Genomic DNA, 18,889 nt, shown 5'->3' with positions numbered 1-18,889 from the left:
AGGACGCGGGCTAGGGGACCAGGTATGGAGGATGCGGCCCAAAGTACGAGGACGCGGACCAGAGGACGAGTACGCGGGCCACAAAAGACGAGGTATGAAGGACACGGGGCAGAAAAGGACGCGGGCCAAAAAGGACCTGGTATGGAGGACGCGGGCCAAAAAGGACCAGGTATGGAGGACGCGGGCCAAAAAGGATGAGGTATGGAGGACGCAGGCCAAAAAGGACGAGGTATGGAGGACTCGGGCCAAAAAGGACCAGGTATGGAGGACGCGGGCCAAAAAGGACCAGGTATGGAGGACGCGGGCCAAAAAGGACGAGGTATGGAGGACGCGGGCCAAAAAGGACCAGGTATGGAGGACGCGGGCCAAAAAGGACCAGGTATGGAGGAATCGGGCCAAAAAGGACCAGGTATGGAGGATGCGGTCGAAAAAGGACCAGGTATGGAGGACGCGGGCCAAAAAAAAACAGGTATGGAGGACGCGGTCCAAAAAGGACCAGGTATGGAGGATGTGGGCCAAAAAAGGACCAAGTATGGAGGACGCGGGCCAAAAAAGGACCAGGTATGGAGGACGCGGGCCAAAAGGACCAGGTATGAGGACGCGGGCCAAAAAACCAGGTAAGGGGGACGCGGGCCAAAGAACGATGACGCGGGTCAGAGGATGAGGACGCGGGCCAAAATGGACGAGGTATGAAGGACGCGGGCCAGAAAATGACGCGGGCCAAAAAGGACAAGGTATGGAGGACGCGAGCCAAAAAAGGACCAGCTATGGAGGACGCGGGCCAAAAAAGGACCAGGTATGGAGGACGCGGGCCAAAAAGGACCAGGTATGGAGGACGCGGGCCAAAAAGGACCAGGTATGGAGGACGCGGGCCAAAAAGGACCAGGTATGAAGGACACGGGCCAAAAAGGACCAGGTATGGAGGACGCGGGCCAAAAAGGACCAGGTATGGAGGACGCGGGCCAAAAGGACCAGGTATGGAGGACGCGGACCTAAAGGACCAGGTATGGAGGACGCGGGCTAAAAAACCAGGTATGGTGGACGCGGGCCAAAGAACGAGGACGCGGACCAGAGGACGAGGATGTGGGCCCAAAAGGACGAGGTATGATGGACGCGGGCCAGAAAAGGACGCGGGCCATATAGGACCAGGTATGGAGGACGCGGGCCAAAAAGGCCAAGGTATGGAGGACGCGGGCCAGAGGATGAGGACGCGGGCCAGAGGACGAGGACGGGGGCCAAAGGACGAGGTATGGAGGACATGGGCCGAAAAGGACCAGGTAAGGAGGACGCAGTCCAAAAAGGACCAGGTATGGAGGACGCGGGCCAAAAAGAACCAGGTATGGAGGACGCGGGCCTAAAAGGACGAGGTATGGAGGACGCGGGCCTAAAAGGACGAGGTATGGAGGACGCGGGCCAAAAAGGACGAGGTATGGAGGACTCGGGCCAAAAAGGACCAGGAATGGAGGACGCGGGCCAAAAAAAAACAGGTATGGAGGACGCGGTCCAAAAAGGACCAGGTATGGAGGACGTGGGCCAAAAAAGGACCAGGTATGGGGGACTCGAGCCAAAGAACGAGGACGCGGTCCACAGGATGAGGACGCGGGCCAAAGGACGAGGTAAGGAGGACGCGGGCCAGAGGACGAGGTTGCGGGCCAGAGAACGAGGTATGGAGTGTAATGCACACGCCCGGACTGACTGGCGTGTGCGTGTTTATGTAGTGATTCCACTGTGCCATGAACCGGAGAGTGCCTGGAGGGGCGTAACTAAGTATCTGCCCGATCCGACCAAGGTCGCACGACGGCATACGACGCCAGTGCACCAGGGAGGAACCGAGCAGAGGAACCAGGGTCTACTCCAGGTCAGACTCCGGACACGGCTGTTGACCCACACCGGGGAATACAGGAACAGGCAGACTAGAGCACAAGCTGGGTAGGGTCCAGTACAGACTGGGAGACAAATTCGAAACCGCAGACGCGGTGGACAGAGCTGAGCAAAGCGAAAACCGCAGACGCGGTGGACAGAGCTGAGCAAAGCGAAAACCGCAGACGCGGTGGACAGAGCTGAGCAAAGCGAAAACCGCAGACGCGGTGGACAGAGCTGAGCAAAGCGAAAACCGCAGACGCGGTGGACAGAGCTGAGCAAAGCGAAAACCGCAGATGCGGTGGACAGAGCTGAGCAAAGCGAAAACCGCAGACGCGGTGGACAGAGCTGAGCAAAGCGAAAACCGCAGACGCGGTGGACAGAGCTGAGCAAAGCGAAAACCGCAGACGCGGTGGACAGAGCTGAGCAAAGCGAAAACCGCAGACGCGGTGGACAGAGCTGAGCAAAGCGAAAACCGCAGACGCGGTGGACAGAGCTGAGCAAAGCGAAAACCGCAGACGCGGTGGACAGAGCTGAGCAAAGCGAAAACCGCAAACGCGGTGGACAGAGCTGAGCAAAGCGAAAACCGCAAACGCGGCGGACAGAGCTGAGCAAAGCGAAAACCGCAGACGCGGCGGACAGAGCTGAGCAAGGCGAAAACCGCAGACGCGGCGGACAGAGCTGAGCAAAGCGAAAACCGCAGACGCGGCGGACAGAGCTGAGCAAAGCAAAAACCGCAGACGCGGCGGACAGAGCTGAGCAAAGCGAAAACCGCAGACGCGACGGACAGAGCTGAGCAAGGCGAAAACCGCAGACGCGGCGGACAGAGCTGAGCAAAGCGAAAACCGCAGACGCGGCGGACAGAGCTGAGCAAAGCAAAAACCGCAGACGCGGCGGACAGAGCTGAGCAAAGCGAAAACCGCAGACGCGGCGGACAGAGCTGAGCAAAGCGAAAACCGCAGACGCGGTGGACAGAGCAGAGCAAAGCGAAAACCGCAGACGCGGAAGGAACAGGGCTCTGTTCACACGGAACAGACTAGAAGGGAAAGGCAGAACCAGATACCCACAGGGTACTTGCAGAGAAGTAGCGAGTGGACCACAAACTCACAAACGGAAGTACAGTGACAACGAGCAGGAGTAGGTACGAGTTCAGACTCTGCAGAAAAAGGAAAGGAACGGACATAGAGAAAAAACAGGTAAAAGATAGGAGAGAGTTCAGACTGGAACTGAGTGTACGGAGGAGACCGACACTGCAGCGGGATACAGGAGCGGGTCTGGGAATACGGCCCCCAGAGAGGCGGGACGAACAGGCAAGGAGCGTGTTCAGACTGGCCTGGAAATACAGCCTCCAGGAAGGCGGAACGAACAGGCAAGGAACGAGTACAGACTGCAGGTTAAGGTACACAGATAGGACACAGTACAGACATGGGAACAGATACTGCAAGACAGGTAACATAGACAGGACCTGGCATGTCAGAGACAAAAGCCAACTGACAGGGCAAGATGCTCAGGCATGGGTTAATGGGGCAGCTGGTTTAAATACCAGGTGACAGACAGCAATAGGCTGAGGACGCACAAAGGGTGTGCCTGCAGCAGGTACAAAAAGCAGGAAGTGATCGGGCGCCGCCCATAAGCAGCAGACACAGAAGCAAACAGACAGCATGGAGGGAAGCCAGAGAGACACCCTGGACTGGAGATCAAGTGCGCGCTCTTGCACAGTGGGAGATGGACCACTATGCAAGGACGCCGCCAGGTATGTTACATGGAGGACGCGGGCTAAAAGGACGCGGGCTAGGGGACCAGGTATGGAGGACGCAGGCTAGGAGACCAGGTATGGAGGACGCGGGCCAAAAGAATGAGGTAAGGAGGACACGGGCCAGAGGACGAGGACGCGGGCCAGAGGACGAGGTATGGAGTACGCGGGCCAAAAGAACTAGGTAAGGAGGACGCGGGCCAAAAGAACGAGGTTGCCGGCCAGAGAACGAGGTATGGAGGACGCGGGCCAAAAGGACACGGGCTAGGGGACCAGGTATGGAGGACGCGGGCTAGGGGGACCAGGTATGGAGGATGCGGCCCAAAGTACGAGGACGCGGACCAGAGGATGAGTACGCGGGCCACAAAAGACGAGGTATGAAGGACGCGGGGCAGAAAAGGACGCGGGCCAAAAAGGACCTGGTATGGAGGACGCGGGGCCAAAAAGGACCAGGTATGGAGGACGCGGGCCAAAAAGGATGAGGTATGGAGGACGCAGGCCAAAAAGGACGAGGTATGGAGGACTCGGGCCAAAAGGACCAGGTATGGAGGACGCGGGCCAAAAAGGACCAGGTATGGAGGACACGGGCCAAAAAGGACGAGGTATGGAGGACGCGGGCCAAAAAGGACCAGGTATGGAGGAATCGGGCCAAAAAGGACCAGGTATGGAGGATGCGGTCGAAAAAGGACCAGGTATGGAGGACGCGGGCCAAAAAAAAACAGGTATGGAGGACGCGGTCCAAAAAGGACCAGGTATGGAGGACGTGGGCCAAAAAAGGACCAAGTATGGAGGACGAGGGCCAAAAAAGGACCAGGTATGGAGGACGCGGGCCAAAAGGACCAGGTATGAGGACGCGGGCCAGAAAACCAGGTATGGGGGACGCGGGCCAAAGAACGATGACGCGGGTCAGAGGATGAGGACGCGGGCCAAAATGGACGAGGTATGAAGGACGCGGGCCAGAAAATGACGCGGGCCAAAAAGGACAAGGTATGGAGGACGCGAGCCAAAAAGGACCAGCTATGGAGGACGCGGGCCAAAAAAGGACCAAGTATGGAAGACGCGGGCCAAAAGGACCAGGTATGAGGACGCGGGCCAGAAAACCAGGTATGGGGGACGCGGGCCAAAGAACGATGACGAGGGTCAGAGGATGAGGACGCTGGCCAAAAAGGACGAGGTATGAAGGACGCGGGCCAGAAAATGACGCGGGCCAAAAAGGACAAGGTATGGAGGACGCGAGCCAAAAAGGACCAGGTATGGAGGACGCGGGCCAGAGGACGAGGACACGGGCCAAAGGACAAGGTATGGAGGATGCGGGCAAAAAGGACGAGGTATGGAGGACGTGGGCCAGGGGACCAGGTCTGGAGGACCCGGGCTAAAAGAACAAGATAAGGAGGACGCGGGCCAGAGGACGAGGTATGGAGGACGCGGGCCAGACGACGAGTACGCGGGCCAAAAGGGACGAGGTGTGGAGGACACAGGCCAAAAGGACCAGGTATGGAGGACGCGGGCCAAAAAGAACCAGGTATGGAGGATGCGGGCCAAAAATGACCAGGTATGGAGGACGCGGGCCAAAAAGGACCAGGTATGTAGGACGCGGGCCAAAAAGAACCAGGTATGGAGGATGCGGGCCAAAAAGGACCAGGTATGGAGGACGCGGGCCAAAAAGGACCAGGTATGGAGGACGCGGGCCAAAAAGGACCAGGTATGGAGGACGCGGGCCAAAAAGGACCAGGTATGGAGGACGCGGGCCAAAAAGGACTAGGTATGGAGGACGCGGGCCAAAAAGGACCATGTATGGAGGACGCCGGCCAAAAAGGACCAGGTATGGAGGACGCGGGTCAGAGGACCAGGAAGCGGGTCAGAGTACGAGGACGAGGGCCAGAGGACAAGGTATGGAGGACGCGGGCCAAAAGGAAGAGGTATGGAGGACGTGGGCCAGGGGACCAGGTCTGGAGGACCCGGGCTAAAAGAACGAGGTTATGAGGACGCGGGCCAGAGGACGAGGTATGGAGGACGTGGGCCAGATGACGAGGACGCGGCCAAAAGGGACGAGGTGTGGAGGACACGGGCCAAAAGGATGAGGTGTGGAGGACGCGGGCCAAAAGGACCAGGTATGGAGGACGCGGGCCAGAGGACCAGGTATGGAGGACGCGGGCCAAAAGGACCAGGTATGGAGAACGCGGGCCAAAAGGACCAGGTATGGAGGACGCGGGCCAAAAGGACCAGGTATGGAGGACACGGGCCAGAAAACCAGGTATGGAGGACGCGGGCCAAAGAACGAGGACGCGGGCCCAAAAGGACAAGATATGAAGGACGCGGGCCAGAAAAGGACGCGGGCCAAAAAGGACCAGGTATGGAGGACGCGGGCCAAAAAGGACCAGGTATGGAGGACGCGGGTCAGAGGACGAGGACGCGGGTCAGAGTACGAGGACGAGGGCCAGAGTACAAGGTATGGAGGACGCGGGCCAAAAGGAAGAGGTATGGAGGACGTGGGCCAGGGGACCAGGTCTGGAGGACCCGGGATAAAAGAACGAGGTTATGAGGACGCGGGCCAGAGGACGAGGTATGGAGGACGCGGGCCAGACGACGAGGACGCGGGCCAAAAGGGACGAGGTGTGGAGGACACGGGCCAAAAGGATGAGGTGTGGAGGACGCGGGCCAAAAGGACCAGGTATGGAGGACGCGGGCCAGAGGACCAGGTATGGAGGACGCGGGCCAAAAGGACCAGGTATGGAGGACGCGGGCCAAAAGGACCAGGTATGGAGGACGCGGGCCAAAAGGACCAGGTATGGAGGACGCGGTCCTAAAAAGACCAGGTATGGAGGACGCGGGCCAGAAAACCAGGTATGGAGGACGCGTGCCAAAGAACGAGGACACGGGCCCAAAAGGACAAGGTATGAAGGACGCGGGCCAGAAAAGAACGCGGGCCAAAAAGGACCAGGTATGGAGGACGCGGGCCAAAAAGAACCAGGTACGGAGGATGCGGGCCAAAAATGACCAGGTATGGAGGACGCGGGCCAAAAAGGACCAGGTATGGAGGACGCCGGCCAAAAAGGACCAGGTATGGAGGACGCGGGCCAAAAAGAACCAGGTATGGAGGATGCGGGCCAAAAACGACCAGGTATGGAGGACGCGGGCCAAAAAGGACCAGGTATGGAGGACGCGGGCCAAAAAGGACCAGGTATGGAGGACGCGGGCCAAAAAGGACCGGGTATGGAGGACGCGGGCCAAAAAGGACCAGGTATGGAGGACGCGGGCCAAAAAGGACCAGGTATGGAGGACGCGGGCCAAAAAGGACTAGGTATGGAGGACGCGGGCCAAAAAGGACCATGTATGGAGGACGCCGGCCAAAAAGGACCAGGTATGGAGGACGCGGGTCAGAGGACGAGGAAGCGGGTCAGAGTACGAGGACGAGGGCCAGAGGACAAGGTATGGAGGACGCGGGCCAAAAGGAAGAGGTATGGAGGACGTGGGCCAGGGGACCAGGTCTGGAGGACCCGGGCTAAAAGAACGAGGTTATGAGGACGCGGGCCAGAGGACGAGGTATGGAGGACGCGGGCCAGACGACGAGGACGCGGCCAAAAGGGACGAGGTGTGGAGGACACGGGCCAAAAGGATGAGGTGTGGAGGATGCGGGCAAAAAGGACCAGGTATGGAGGACGCGGGCCAGAGGACCAGGTATGGAGGACGCGGGCCAAAAGGACCAGGTATGGAGGACGCGGGCCAAAAGGACCAGGTATGGAGGACGCGGGCCAAAAGGACCAGGTATGGAGGACACGGGCCAGAAAACCAGGTATGGAGGACGCGGGCCAAAGAACGAGGACGCGGGCCCAAAAGGACAAGGTATGAAGGACGCGGGCCAGAAAAGGACGCGGGCCAAAAAGGACCAGGTATGGAGGACGCGGGCCAAAAAGGACCAGGTATGGAGGACGCGGGTCAGAGGACGAGGACGCGGGTCAGAGTACGAGGACGAGGGCCAGAGGACAAGGTATGGAGGACGCGGGCCAAAAGGAAGAGGTATGGAGGACGTGGGCCAGGGGACCAGGTCTGGAGGACCCGGGATAAAAGAACGAGGTTATGAGGACGCGGGCCAGAGGACGAGGTATGGAGGACGCGGGCCAGACGACGAGGACGCGGGCCAAAATGGACGAGGTGTGGAGGACACGGGCCAAAAGGATGAGGTGTGGAGGACGCGGGCCAAAAGGACCAGGTATGGAGGACGCGGGCCAAAAGGACCAGGTATGGAGGACGCGGGCCAAAAGGACCAGGTATGGAGGACGCGGGCCAAAAGGACCAGGTATGGAGGACGCGGGCCAAAAGGACCAGGTATGGAGGACGCGGGCCAAAAGGACCAGGTATGGAGGACACGGGCCAGAAAACCAGGTATGGAGGACGCGGGCCAAAGAACGAGGACGCGGGCCCAAAAGGACAAGGTATGAAGGACGCGGGCCAGAAAAGGACGCGGGCCAAAAAGGACCAGGTATGGAGGACGCGGGCCAAAAAGGACCAGGTATGGAGGACGCGGGTCAGAGGACGAGGACGCGGGTCAGAGTACGAGGACGAGGGCCAGAGGACAAGGTATGGAGGACGCGGGCCAAAAGGAAGAGGTATGGAGGACGTGGGCCAGGGGACCAGGTCTGGAGGACCCGGGATAAAAGAACGAGGTTATGAGGACGCGGGCCAGAGGACGAGGTATGGAGGACGCGGGCCAGACGACGAGGACGCGGGCCAAAATGGACGAGGTGTGGAGGACACGGGCCAAAAGGATGAGGTGTGGAGGACGCGGGCCAAAAGGACCAGGTATGGAGGACGCAGACCAAAAGGACCAGGTATGGAGGACGCGGGCCAAAAGGACCAGGTATGGAGGACGCGGGCCAAAAGGACCAGGTATGGAGGACGCGGGCCTAAAAGGACCAGGTATGGAGGACGCGGGCCAGAAAACCAGGTATGGAGGACGCGTGCCAAAGAACGAGGACGCGGGCCCAAAAGAACAAGGTATGAAGAACGCAGGCCAGAAAAGAACGCGGGCCAAAAAGGACCAGGTATGGAGGACGCGGGCCAAAAAGGGCCAGGTATGGAGGACGCGGGCCAGAGGACAAGGACGCGGGCCAAAAAGGACCAGGTATGGAGGACGCGGGCAAAAAGGACGAGGTATGGAGGACGCGGGACAGGGGACCAGGTATGAAGGACGAGGGCTGAAAGAACGAGGTAAGGAGGACGCGGGCCAGAGGACGAGGTTGCGGGACAGAGAACGAGGTATGGAGGATGTGGGCCAAAAGGACGCGGGCTAGGGGACCAGGTATGGAGGACGCGGGCCAGGGGACCAGGTAGGGAGGACGCAGGCCAAAAGAACGAGGTAAGGAGGACACGGTCCAGAGGACGAGGACGCGGGCCAGAGGACGAGGTATGAAGGACGCGGTTCAAAATAGACGAGGTATGGAGGACGCGGGCCAGGGGACCAGGTCTGGAGGACCCGGGCTAAAAGAACGAGGTATGGAGGACGCGGGCCAGACGACGAGGACTCGGGCCAAAAGGGACGAGGTGTGGAGGACGCAGGCCAAAAAGAACCAGGTATGGAGGATGCGGGCCAAAAAGGACCATTTATGGAGGACGCGGGCCAAAAAAGACCAGGTATGGAGGACGCGGGCCAAAAAGGACCAGGTATGTAGGACGCGGGCCAAAAAGGACCAGGTATGGAGGACGCGGGCCAAAAAGGACCAGGTATGGAGGACGCGGGCCAAAAAGGACTAGGTATGAAGGACGTGGGCCAAAAAGGACCATGTATGGAGGACGCCGGCCAAAAAGGACCAGGTATGGAGGACGCGGGTCAGAGGACGAGGAAGCGGGTCAGAGTACGAGGACGAGGGCCAGAGGACAAGGTATGGAGGACGCGGGCCAAAAGAAAGAGGTATGGAGGACGTGGGCCAGGGGACCAGGTCTGGAGGACCCGGGCTAAAAGAACGAGGTTATGAGGACGCGGGCCAGAGGACGAGGTATGGAGGACACGGGCCAGACGACGAGGACGCGGCCAAAAGGGACGAGGTGTGGAGGACACGGGCCAAAAGGATGAGGTGTGGAGGACGCGGGCCAAAAGGACCAGGTGTGGAGGACGCGGGCCAAAGGACCAGGTATGGAGGACGCAGGCCAAAAGGACCAGATATGGAGGACGCGGGCCAAAAGGACCAGGTTTGGAGGACGCGGGCCAAAAGGACCAGGTATGGAGGACACGGGCCAGAAAACCAGGTATGGAGGACGCGGGCCAAAGAACGAGGACGCGGGCCCAAAAGGACAAGGTATGAAGGACGCGGACCAGAAAAGGACGCGGGCCAAAAAGGACCAGGTATGGAGGTCGCGGGCCAAAAAGGACCAGGTATGGAGGACGCGGGTCAGAGGACGAGGACGCGGGTCAGAGTACGAGAACGAGGGCCAGAGGACAAGGTATGGAGGACGCGGGCCAAAAGGAAGAGGTATGGAGGACGTGGGCCAGGGGACCAGGTCTGGAGGACCTGGGATAAAAGAACGAGGTTATGAGGACGCGGGCCAGAGGACGAGGTACGGAGGACGCGGGCCAGACGACGAGGACGCGGGCCAAAAGGGACGAGGTGTGGAGGACACGGGCCAAAAGGATGAGGTGTGGAGGACGCGGGCCAAAAGGACCAGGTATGGAGGACGCGGGCCAGAGGACCAGGTATGGAGGACGCGGGCCAAAAGGACCAGGTATGGAGGACGCGGGCCAAAAGGACCAGGTATGGAGGACGCGGGCCTAAAAGGACCAGGTATGGAGGACGCGGGCCAGAAAACCAGGTATGGAGGACGCGTGCCAAAGAACGAGGACGCGGGCCCAAAAGGACAAGGTATGAAGGACGCGGGCCAGAAAAGAACGCGGGCCAAAAAGGACCAGGTATGGAGGACGCGGGCCAAAAAAGGCCAGGTATGGAGGACGCGGGCCAGAGGACGAGGACGCGGGCCAAAAGGACCAGGTATGGAGGACGCGGGCAAAAAGGACGAGGTATGGAGGACGCGGGACAGGGGACCAGGTATGAAGGACGAGGGCTGAAAGAACGAGGTAAGGAGGACGCGGGCCGGAGGACGAGGTTGCGGGACAGAGAACGAGGTATGGAGGATGCGGGCCAAAAGGACGCGGGCTAGGGGACCAGGTATGGAGGACGCGGGCCAGGGGACCAGGTATGGAGGACGCGGGCCAGGGGACCAGGTATGGAGGACGCAGGCCAAAAGAACGAGGTAAGGAGGACACGGTCCAGAGGACGAGGACGCGGGCCAGAGGACGAGGTATGAAGGACGCGGTTCAAAATAGACGAGGTATGGAGGACGCGGGCCAGGGGACCAGGTCTGGAGGACCCGGGCTAAAAGAACGAGGTAAGGAGGACGCGGGCCAGAGGACGAGGTATGGAGGACGCGGGCCAGACGACGAGGACTCGGGCCAAAAGGGACGAGGTGTGGAGGACACAGGCCAAAAGGACCAGGTATGGAGGACGCGGGCCAAAAAGAACCAGGTATGGAGGATGCGGGCCAAAAAGGACCAGTTATGGAGGACGCGGGTCAAAAAAGACCAGGTATTGAGGACGCGGGCCAAAAAGGACCATGTATGGAGGACGCGGGCCAAAAAGGACCAGGTATGTAGGACGCGGGCCAAAAAGGACCAGGTATGTAGGACGCGGGCCAAAAAGGACCAGGTATGGGGGACGCGGGCCAAAAAGGACCAGGTATGAAGGACGCGGGCCAGAAAAGGACGCGGGCCAAAAAGGACCAGGTATGGAGGACGCGGGCCAAAAAGGACCAGGTATGGAGGACGCGGGTCAGAGGACGAGGACGCGGGTCAGAGTACGAGGACGAGGGCCAGAGGACAAGGTATGGAGGACGCGGGCCAAAAGGAAGAGGTATGGAGGACGTGGGCCAGGGGACCAGGTCTGGAGGACCCGAGCTAAAAGAACGAGGTTATGAGGACGCGGGTCAGAGGACGAGGTATGGAGGACACGGGCCACACGACGAGGACGCGGGCCAAAAGGGACGAGGTGTGGAGGACATGGGCCAAAAAGATGAGGTGTGGAGGACGCGGGCCAGAAGGACCAGGTATGGAGGATGCGGGCCAGAGGACCAGGTATGGAGAACGCGGGCCAAAAGGACCAGGTATGGAGGACGCGGGCCAAAAGGACCAGGTATGGAGGACGCGGGCCAAAAGGACCAGGTATGGAGGACGCGGGCCTAAAAGGACCAGATATGGAGGACGCGGGCCAGAAAACCAGGTATGGAGGACGCGGGCCAAGGAACGAGGACGCGGGCCCAAAAGGACAAGGTATGAAGGACGCGGGCCAGGAAAGGACGCGGGCCAAAAAGGACCAGGTATGGAGGACGCGGGCCAAAAAGGACCAGGTATGGAGGACGCGGGCCAGTGGACGAGGACGCGGGCCAAAAAGGACCAGGTATGGAGGACGCGGGCAAAAAGGACGAGGTATGGAGGACGCGGGCCAGAGGACGAGGTATGGAGGATGCGGGTCAAAAGGACGCGGGCTAGGGGACCAGGTATGGAGGACGCGGGCCAGGGGACCAGGTATGGAGGACGCAGGCCAAAAGAACGAGGTAAGGAGGACACGGTCCAGAGGACGAGGACGCGGGCCAGAGGATGAGGTATGAAGGACGCGGTTCAAAAGAGACGAGGTATGGAGGACGCGGGTCAAAAGGACAAGGTGTGGAGGACGCGGGCCAAAAGGACAAGGTGTGGAGGACGCGGGCCAAAGGACCAGGTAGGGAGGATGCGGGGACCAAAAGGACCAGGTATGGAGGACGCGGGCCAAAGGGATCAGGTATGGGGGACACGGGCCAAAAGGACCAGGTATGGAGGACACGGGCCAAAGAACCAGGTATGGAGGACGCGAGCCAAAGTACAAGGATGCGGGCCAGAGGACGAGGACGCGGTCCAAAAAGGATGAGGTATGAAGGACGCGAGCCAGAAAAGAACGCGGGCCAAAAAGGACCAGGTATGGAGGACGTGGTCCAAAGAGGACCAGGTATGGAGGACGCGGGCCAGAGGACGAGGAATGGAGGACGCGGGCCAAAAGGACGAGGTATGAAGGACGCGGGACATGGGACCTGGTTTGGAGGACGTGGGCCAAAAGAACGAGGTAAGGAGGATGCTGGCCAGAGGATGAGGATGCGGGCCAGAGAACGAGGTATGGAGGACGCGGGCCAAAAGGACGCTGTCCTGGGGACCAGGTATGGAGGACGCGTGCCAGGAGACCAGGTATAGAGGACGCGGGCCAAAAGAATGAGGTAAGGAGGACGCTGGCCAGAGGACGAGGACGTGGGCCAGAGGATGAGGCATGGAGGACGCGGGCCAAAAGGACGAGGACGCGGGCCAGAGTACGAGGTATGGAGGACGCAGGCCAGAGGACGAGGACCAAAAGCGACGAGGTGTGGAGGACGCGGGCCAAAAGGACGAGGTGTGGAGGACGCGTGCCAAAAGGACCAGGTATGGAGGACGCGGGCCAGAGGACCAGGTATGGCGGACTCGGGCCAAAAGGACCAGGTATGGAGGACGCGAGCCAAAAGGACCAGGTATGGAGGACGCGGGCCAAAAGGACCAGGTATGGAGGATGCGGGCCAGAGGACCAGGTATGGAGGACGCGGGCCAGAGGACGAGGACGCGGGCCAAAAAGGACAAGGTATGAAGGGCGCGGGCCTGTAAAGGGCGCTGGCCAGAAAAGGACGCGGGCCCGGAGGACGAGGACCAAAATGGACGAGGTATGGAGGACGCGGGCCAGAGGACCAGGTATGGAGGACGCGGGCCAGAGGACGAGGACGCGGGCCAAAAAGGACAAGGTATGAAGGACGCGGGCCTGTAAAGGGCGCTGGCCAGAAAAGGACGCGGGCCCGGAGGACGAGGACCAAAAGGGACGAGGTATGGAGGACGCGGGCCAGAAGACGAGGTATGGAGGACGCGGGCAAAAGCGGACGAGGACGCGGGCCAAAAAGGACGAGGACGCGGGCCAGAAAAGGACGCGGGCCAGAAAAGGACCAGGTATGGAGGACGCGGGCCAGAGGACGAGGACACGGGCCAAAGGACGAGGTATGGAGGACGCGGGTAAAAGGACGAGGTATGGAGGATGCGGGACAGGGGACCAGGTATGGAGGACGCGGGCCAAAAGAACGAGGTAAGGAGGACGCGGGGCAGAGGACGAGGTTGCGGGCCAGAGAACGAGGTATGGAGGATGCGGGCCAAAAGGACGCCGGCTAGGGGATCAGGTATGGAGGACGCGGGCCAGGGAACCAGGTATGGAGGACGCGGGCCAAAAGAACGAGGTAAGGAGGACACGGGCCAGAGGACGAGGACGCGGGCCAGAGGACGAGGTATGAAGGACGCGGTCCAAAAGGGACGAGGTATGGAGGACGCGGGCCAAAAGGACAAGGTGAGGAGGACGCGGGCCAAAAGGACCAGGTATGGAGGATGCGGGCCAAAGGACCAGGTATGGAGGACGCGGGCCAAAAGGACCAGGTACGGGGGACATGGGCCAAAAGGACCAGGTATGGAAGACACGGGCCAAAGGACCAGGTATGGAGGACGCGGGCCAAAGTACGAGGACGCGGACCAAAAAGGACGAGGTATGAAGTACGCGGGCCAGAAAAGAACGCGGGCCAAAAAGGACCAGGTATGGAGGACGCGGGCCAGAGGACGAGGAATGGAGGACGCGGGCCAAAAGGACGAGGTATGAAGGACCTGGGACAGGGGACCTGGTATTGAGGACGCGGGCCAAAAGAACGAGGTAAGGAGGACGCCAGCCAGAGGACGAGGACGTGGGCCAGAGGACGAGGTATGGAGGACGCGGGCCAAAAGGGACGAGGTATGGAGGACGCGGTCCAAAAGGACGAGGTATGGAGGACGCGGGCCAGAGGACAAGGACGCGGGCCAAAAGGACAAGGTATGGAGGACGCAGGCGAAAAAGGACGAGGAAGCGGGCCATAAAGGAAAAGAACGTAGGCCAATAAGGACGAGGACGCGGGCCAAAAAGGACGAGGGCACGGGCCAAAGAGGACGAGGACGCGGGCCAAAAAGGACGAGGACGCGGGCCAAAAAGGACGAGGACGCGGGCCAAAAAGGACGAGGACGCGGGCCAAAAAGGACGAGGACGCGGGCCAAAAAGGACGAGGACGCAAGCCAAAAAGGACGAGGACGCGGGCCATAGAGGACCCGGGCCAGAGAGGACGAGGCCGGAGGCCAGAGAGGACGCGGGCCAGAGAGGACGTGGGCCAAAGAGGACGCGGGCCAGAGAGGACGAGGACGCGGTCCAAAAAGGACGAGGACGCGGGCCAGAGAGGACGCGGACCAGAGAGGACGCGCGCCAGAGAGGACGCGCGCCAGAGAGGACGAGGACGCGGGCCAAAAAGGACGAGGATGCGGGCCAAAAAGGACGAGGATGCGGGCCAGAGAGGACGAGGACGCAGGCCAGAGAGGATGCGGGCCAGAGAGGATGCGGGCCAGAGAGGACGCGGGCCAGAGAGGACGCAGGCAAGAGAGGACGCAGGCAAGAGAGGACAAGGACGCGGGTCAAAAAGGACGAGGACGCGGGCCAGAGAGGACGCGGGCCATAGAGGACGCGGGCCAGAGAGGACGAGGACGCGGGCCAGAGAGGATGAGGGCCAGAGAGGACGAGAACGTGGGCCAGAGAGGACAAGGCCGCGGGCCAGAAAAGGACGAGGCTGCGGGCCAGAAAAGGAGGAGGCTCGGAGGCCGCGGGCCAGAAAAGGATGAGGCCTGGAGGACACAAGGACTCCCTCAAGGGCGGACTAGGAGGGCAACAACGATGTCGAGGAGGACTAGGATGGATGAGGAGGAGGTTAAGGATTGACGAGGACGACTCATAATAGGTGTACAATCATGATGCAAATATCATTAGAAAACCGCTATGTCATACTTCTGGACCCAAAACAATGAGTAGAGAAATCGTAATGCCTAAAAGTTTCAGATTCCTTCCATAAAACATGGCATGAAAACCTTGGCCAATTTTTTTTGCTAGTGATGCAACTTCACTTAGCTTATTAAAAAGTTCTTTCAGAAAGTTGATTCATTTTTCATTCATTCTATCATGTACGGTATAGAGACCAATTTCCTTTTAATCCAACTAAAAGATTTGGTGCAGAAAACAGCATGCGCGGAGGTGAGGAACAGGCAGGATGTTTATACCATCCTTCAATTAGAAGAAACCTATTAGAGGGTATTTAGACCAGAACGGTTTGCCATTTCGTACTTACAGTTAAAGGCTCTCCTTGTAGTGCTTGTAGTACAAAGTTACTGACAACTCTTCCATCATTCATGTGCATACGTGGCCCAAATGTATTAAATGTCCGAGCCACTCTGACCTCCACACCTTCCTGCCAACAAGAAAAGCAGTTTAGAGACCACATTTTCTTCCAGTAAAAATTAGACTTTTGTTTGTAAAGACATTCTACACAAATAAGCATGTATTTTTCTACCATAGCTTGTATCGCTTTACAAGGTTGTTTTCATTACGAGTTTTGGAAGGTACCACTAACCAGCCTACTGGCTTCTTACTTGCCAGGGGGCGTTCCTGAATGAACGACGAAACTGACCAGCAACATGGCCGCACAGTTGGTCCAAACTGTCCACTGTTGACAGCAGAGCTAGCTTTGCCTCTGCAGCATTGTGTAAGTGCAGGGACAATGAGCCTGGCTGGATCCAGCCATCTGGCTAGCTTCAGAGCAGCACTTGCAAGCTCTATAGCATAAAGCATACAAGAGCTGCACTACTTGCCCAGGAACCTAGCCACCTCTGATAGAATACTGCCCTTTGTTAGTTTGCAGAGGTAGCCGGTAGCCTATTGAATTAAGAAGCCCTCTGTTCTTATGAATGTTGACGAGTTGCTTGCTTCTATGTGCAGTTTAAAATTGTACCCATTTATAAAAAGAAAACCCATGTAAATGTTTCCAATAAGTTGTGATTAGCTTTCCTTGAGAGGGCACAGCATGTATTATATGACATAATGTTATCAATGCAGCATTTCCTATAGCAAGGACACACATTCACAAAACCATTTGTCGAAGACCTCAGGTCTATAGAGAATTGCTCTGGCATGGTTAATTGATTCTGTAATTTCTGACTCGTATCAACACATTCTATTTTACATAATGAAACACCCTTTGAAATTTTTGGTTGGAAATAAAACATAATTAGCAATAATATAACAACTTCAAGCCCACTGCTGTGAAGATCAAGCCATTATTATATCAAGATGAGGCTGGCAGCAGAAGAGTGGACTGGCCACCCCAGAACTCATTGTCATTTAAAGTTATGGCAGAAACCCAACTTCAAAGACTGAACTTTGTGGTTTTCACAAAAAGATAGCAGAATTAAGTCACAGCCTCGTAGGAAAAAAAGCAGATGAGTAGTAGATGCTAAGAAGTCACAGCACCACTAGAAGGCTATCTGAGTGGTTCCCTACGTTGACCCAGTCTATATAGAACACCTATAACATAGTAACTGAAACATTTCCCACTTTTTTAGGCAATTACAGAGTGAAGCAACCTTGAGCAATCAGCTTTAAAACTTAGGGGAGGGAGGGGGTAATTGCAGTGTGTATGTTCATTTCAACTGTAGCACCCAAATGAAGGATTGCAGCTTTTATTGCCCTCTGTCTTGCCAGGTCTTGCATAGGGCCCTAGCGGCTTAGCTGATCGTTAGCAAGATGGGACCCTCATTTAATTCTCCAATGGTGTATTTTGGGTTTTCGTTTTGTTTTACCATTTCTACCATTCTTAATGTACAGAACATTTATATTGCTTGTGTGCCACAGACATTTTAATATTGTAAGACTAAATTGACCCATTTCAGATGGAGCATGCTGTAAAGATAGTAGATTTAATACAAAAAAGCACTCTATTACATGGGTAGTGGAAAAATCAATTACTCCATCACATACAAGATTAGCTACTTATCAAGGGACTTAAAACTGCGCAAATTACACAACGTGCAATAGTTTTGAAACTTGGGCAAATCACACCATCAGCAAAAAAAAACAATCCCTCAGCAAATAAAGTCTCCCTAATGTAATTAGAGCACAGGAAATACATAGGGCTTAAAGATATAGAGGTCAGAATAAGGGCGTCTGCAAGGCCTCATTAAGAGTTTTTGTCAGACCCCATTATTCGGACCATGATATCCTCCAGTTTTATATATTTGCTTGGGAGACAAACGATTTTTTTTTTTTAGACATTACTGTATAACCGACTAATGCTATCCATAATTTCCACGGACCCACAGACTTGTATGAGCGATTTTGATTCATGACATGGGTCAAAAATTTGGGGTGGGGGGGAGGGGTGTTATTGTAGGTTGTAAGACGTCTTCCAGATTACACTGAATATTAGTAACACGACCAACCTGTTTCATATAAGCATAGCACATGGTCTCTGCTACTCGCTTTCCCTCATCATAACAAGCTCGGGGCCAATAGGATTCACATGTCCCCAGTAGTCTTCATTTTGAGGGTGTACTTCTGGATCTGATGATTAACATAGGAGGAGATTGAGGACAAAGCATAAAGTGAATGTAATAAAAAAATAAGTAGAATACAGACTATGGGCTTTACAAGGAACCATTATATCAAAACAACAAACAATAAAAAGGCCAAAGATTACAAGAGCCGACATGACATCATTTATCACAGTCTGGACTTTTTATCTTTTGCTCTGCAGCTTGACACCTGAGATAATGGTGGTAAAGATAATGAGACGCAGGAACAATGTTGAAAGCGATTTCAAGTGTAAAGGCCCCGTCACACATAACGAGATCGCTAGCGAGATCGTTGATAAGTCACGGTTTTTGTGACACAATAGCGATCTTGCTAGCGATCTCGTTATGTCTGACAGGTAGCAATGATCAGGCCCCTGCTGTGAGATCGCTGATCGTTACAAAGCTTCCTGGACCATCCCTGGGTCGTTGCGCTCCCGCTGGGCAGTGTGCATCGCTGTATTTGACACCTTATCAACGACCTCGTTAGCGATTCAGAACTGAGACACGTAGGCGTGCATAAATTGGACTTTTCCGCGCCCCTGAAGTGGAGGAACCCCAAAACCGTAAGCGTTAAAATAAAAAAAATAAAGTGGTTTAATGCGTAATTTCAGTGGGGATAATGGGTTCCTATGGGAGAAAGTGCAGCCGCAGGTGTGTAAAGAATTGACATGTTGATTCTTTTTACGCCCGCGCTTTCTCCCATAAAAGTGCAGCGTATATTTACGCAGTGTCTG

General features: G+C 57.0%; 1 protein-coding gene across 3 annotated transcripts in view; it reads right to left on the bottom strand.

The window, feature by feature from the left end:
• LOC141180644 (UDP-glucuronic acid decarboxylase 1-like) overlaps positions 1 to 18,146 on the bottom strand; it is a 92,291-nt gene extending 74,145 nt beyond the window's left edge. For all 3 annotated transcript variants that reach the window (XR_012256294.1, XM_073660710.1, XM_073660709.1), the window contains exons 1-2: positions 18,024 to 18,146; positions 15,878 to 15,997 (exon numbers count right to left, since the gene is read on the bottom strand). Coding sequence is in view for 2 of the 3 variants with exons in the window: in XM_073660710.1 (XP_073516811.1) it covers positions 15,878 to 15,997; positions 18,024 to 18,047 (144 nt within the window). In the remaining variant the exon portion in view is untranslated. The remainder of the gene's footprint in view (positions 1 to 15,877; positions 15,998 to 18,023) is intronic.
• Positions 18,147 to 18,889: the final 743 nt, after the last annotated feature.

This window comes from Phyllobates terribilis, unplaced genomic scaffold (genome assembly GCF_046119375.1).
Source record: "Phyllobates terribilis strain yellow unplaced genomic scaffold, ASM4611937v1 Scaffold_34__1_contigs__length_13252353, whole genome shotgun sequence".
Classification (NCBI taxonomy): domain Eukaryota; kingdom Metazoa; phylum Chordata; class Amphibia; order Anura; family Dendrobatidae; genus Phyllobates; species Phyllobates terribilis.
Note: the sequence above shows the minus strand (reverse complement) of the source record. Positions and strands in the feature narration are given on the sequence as shown.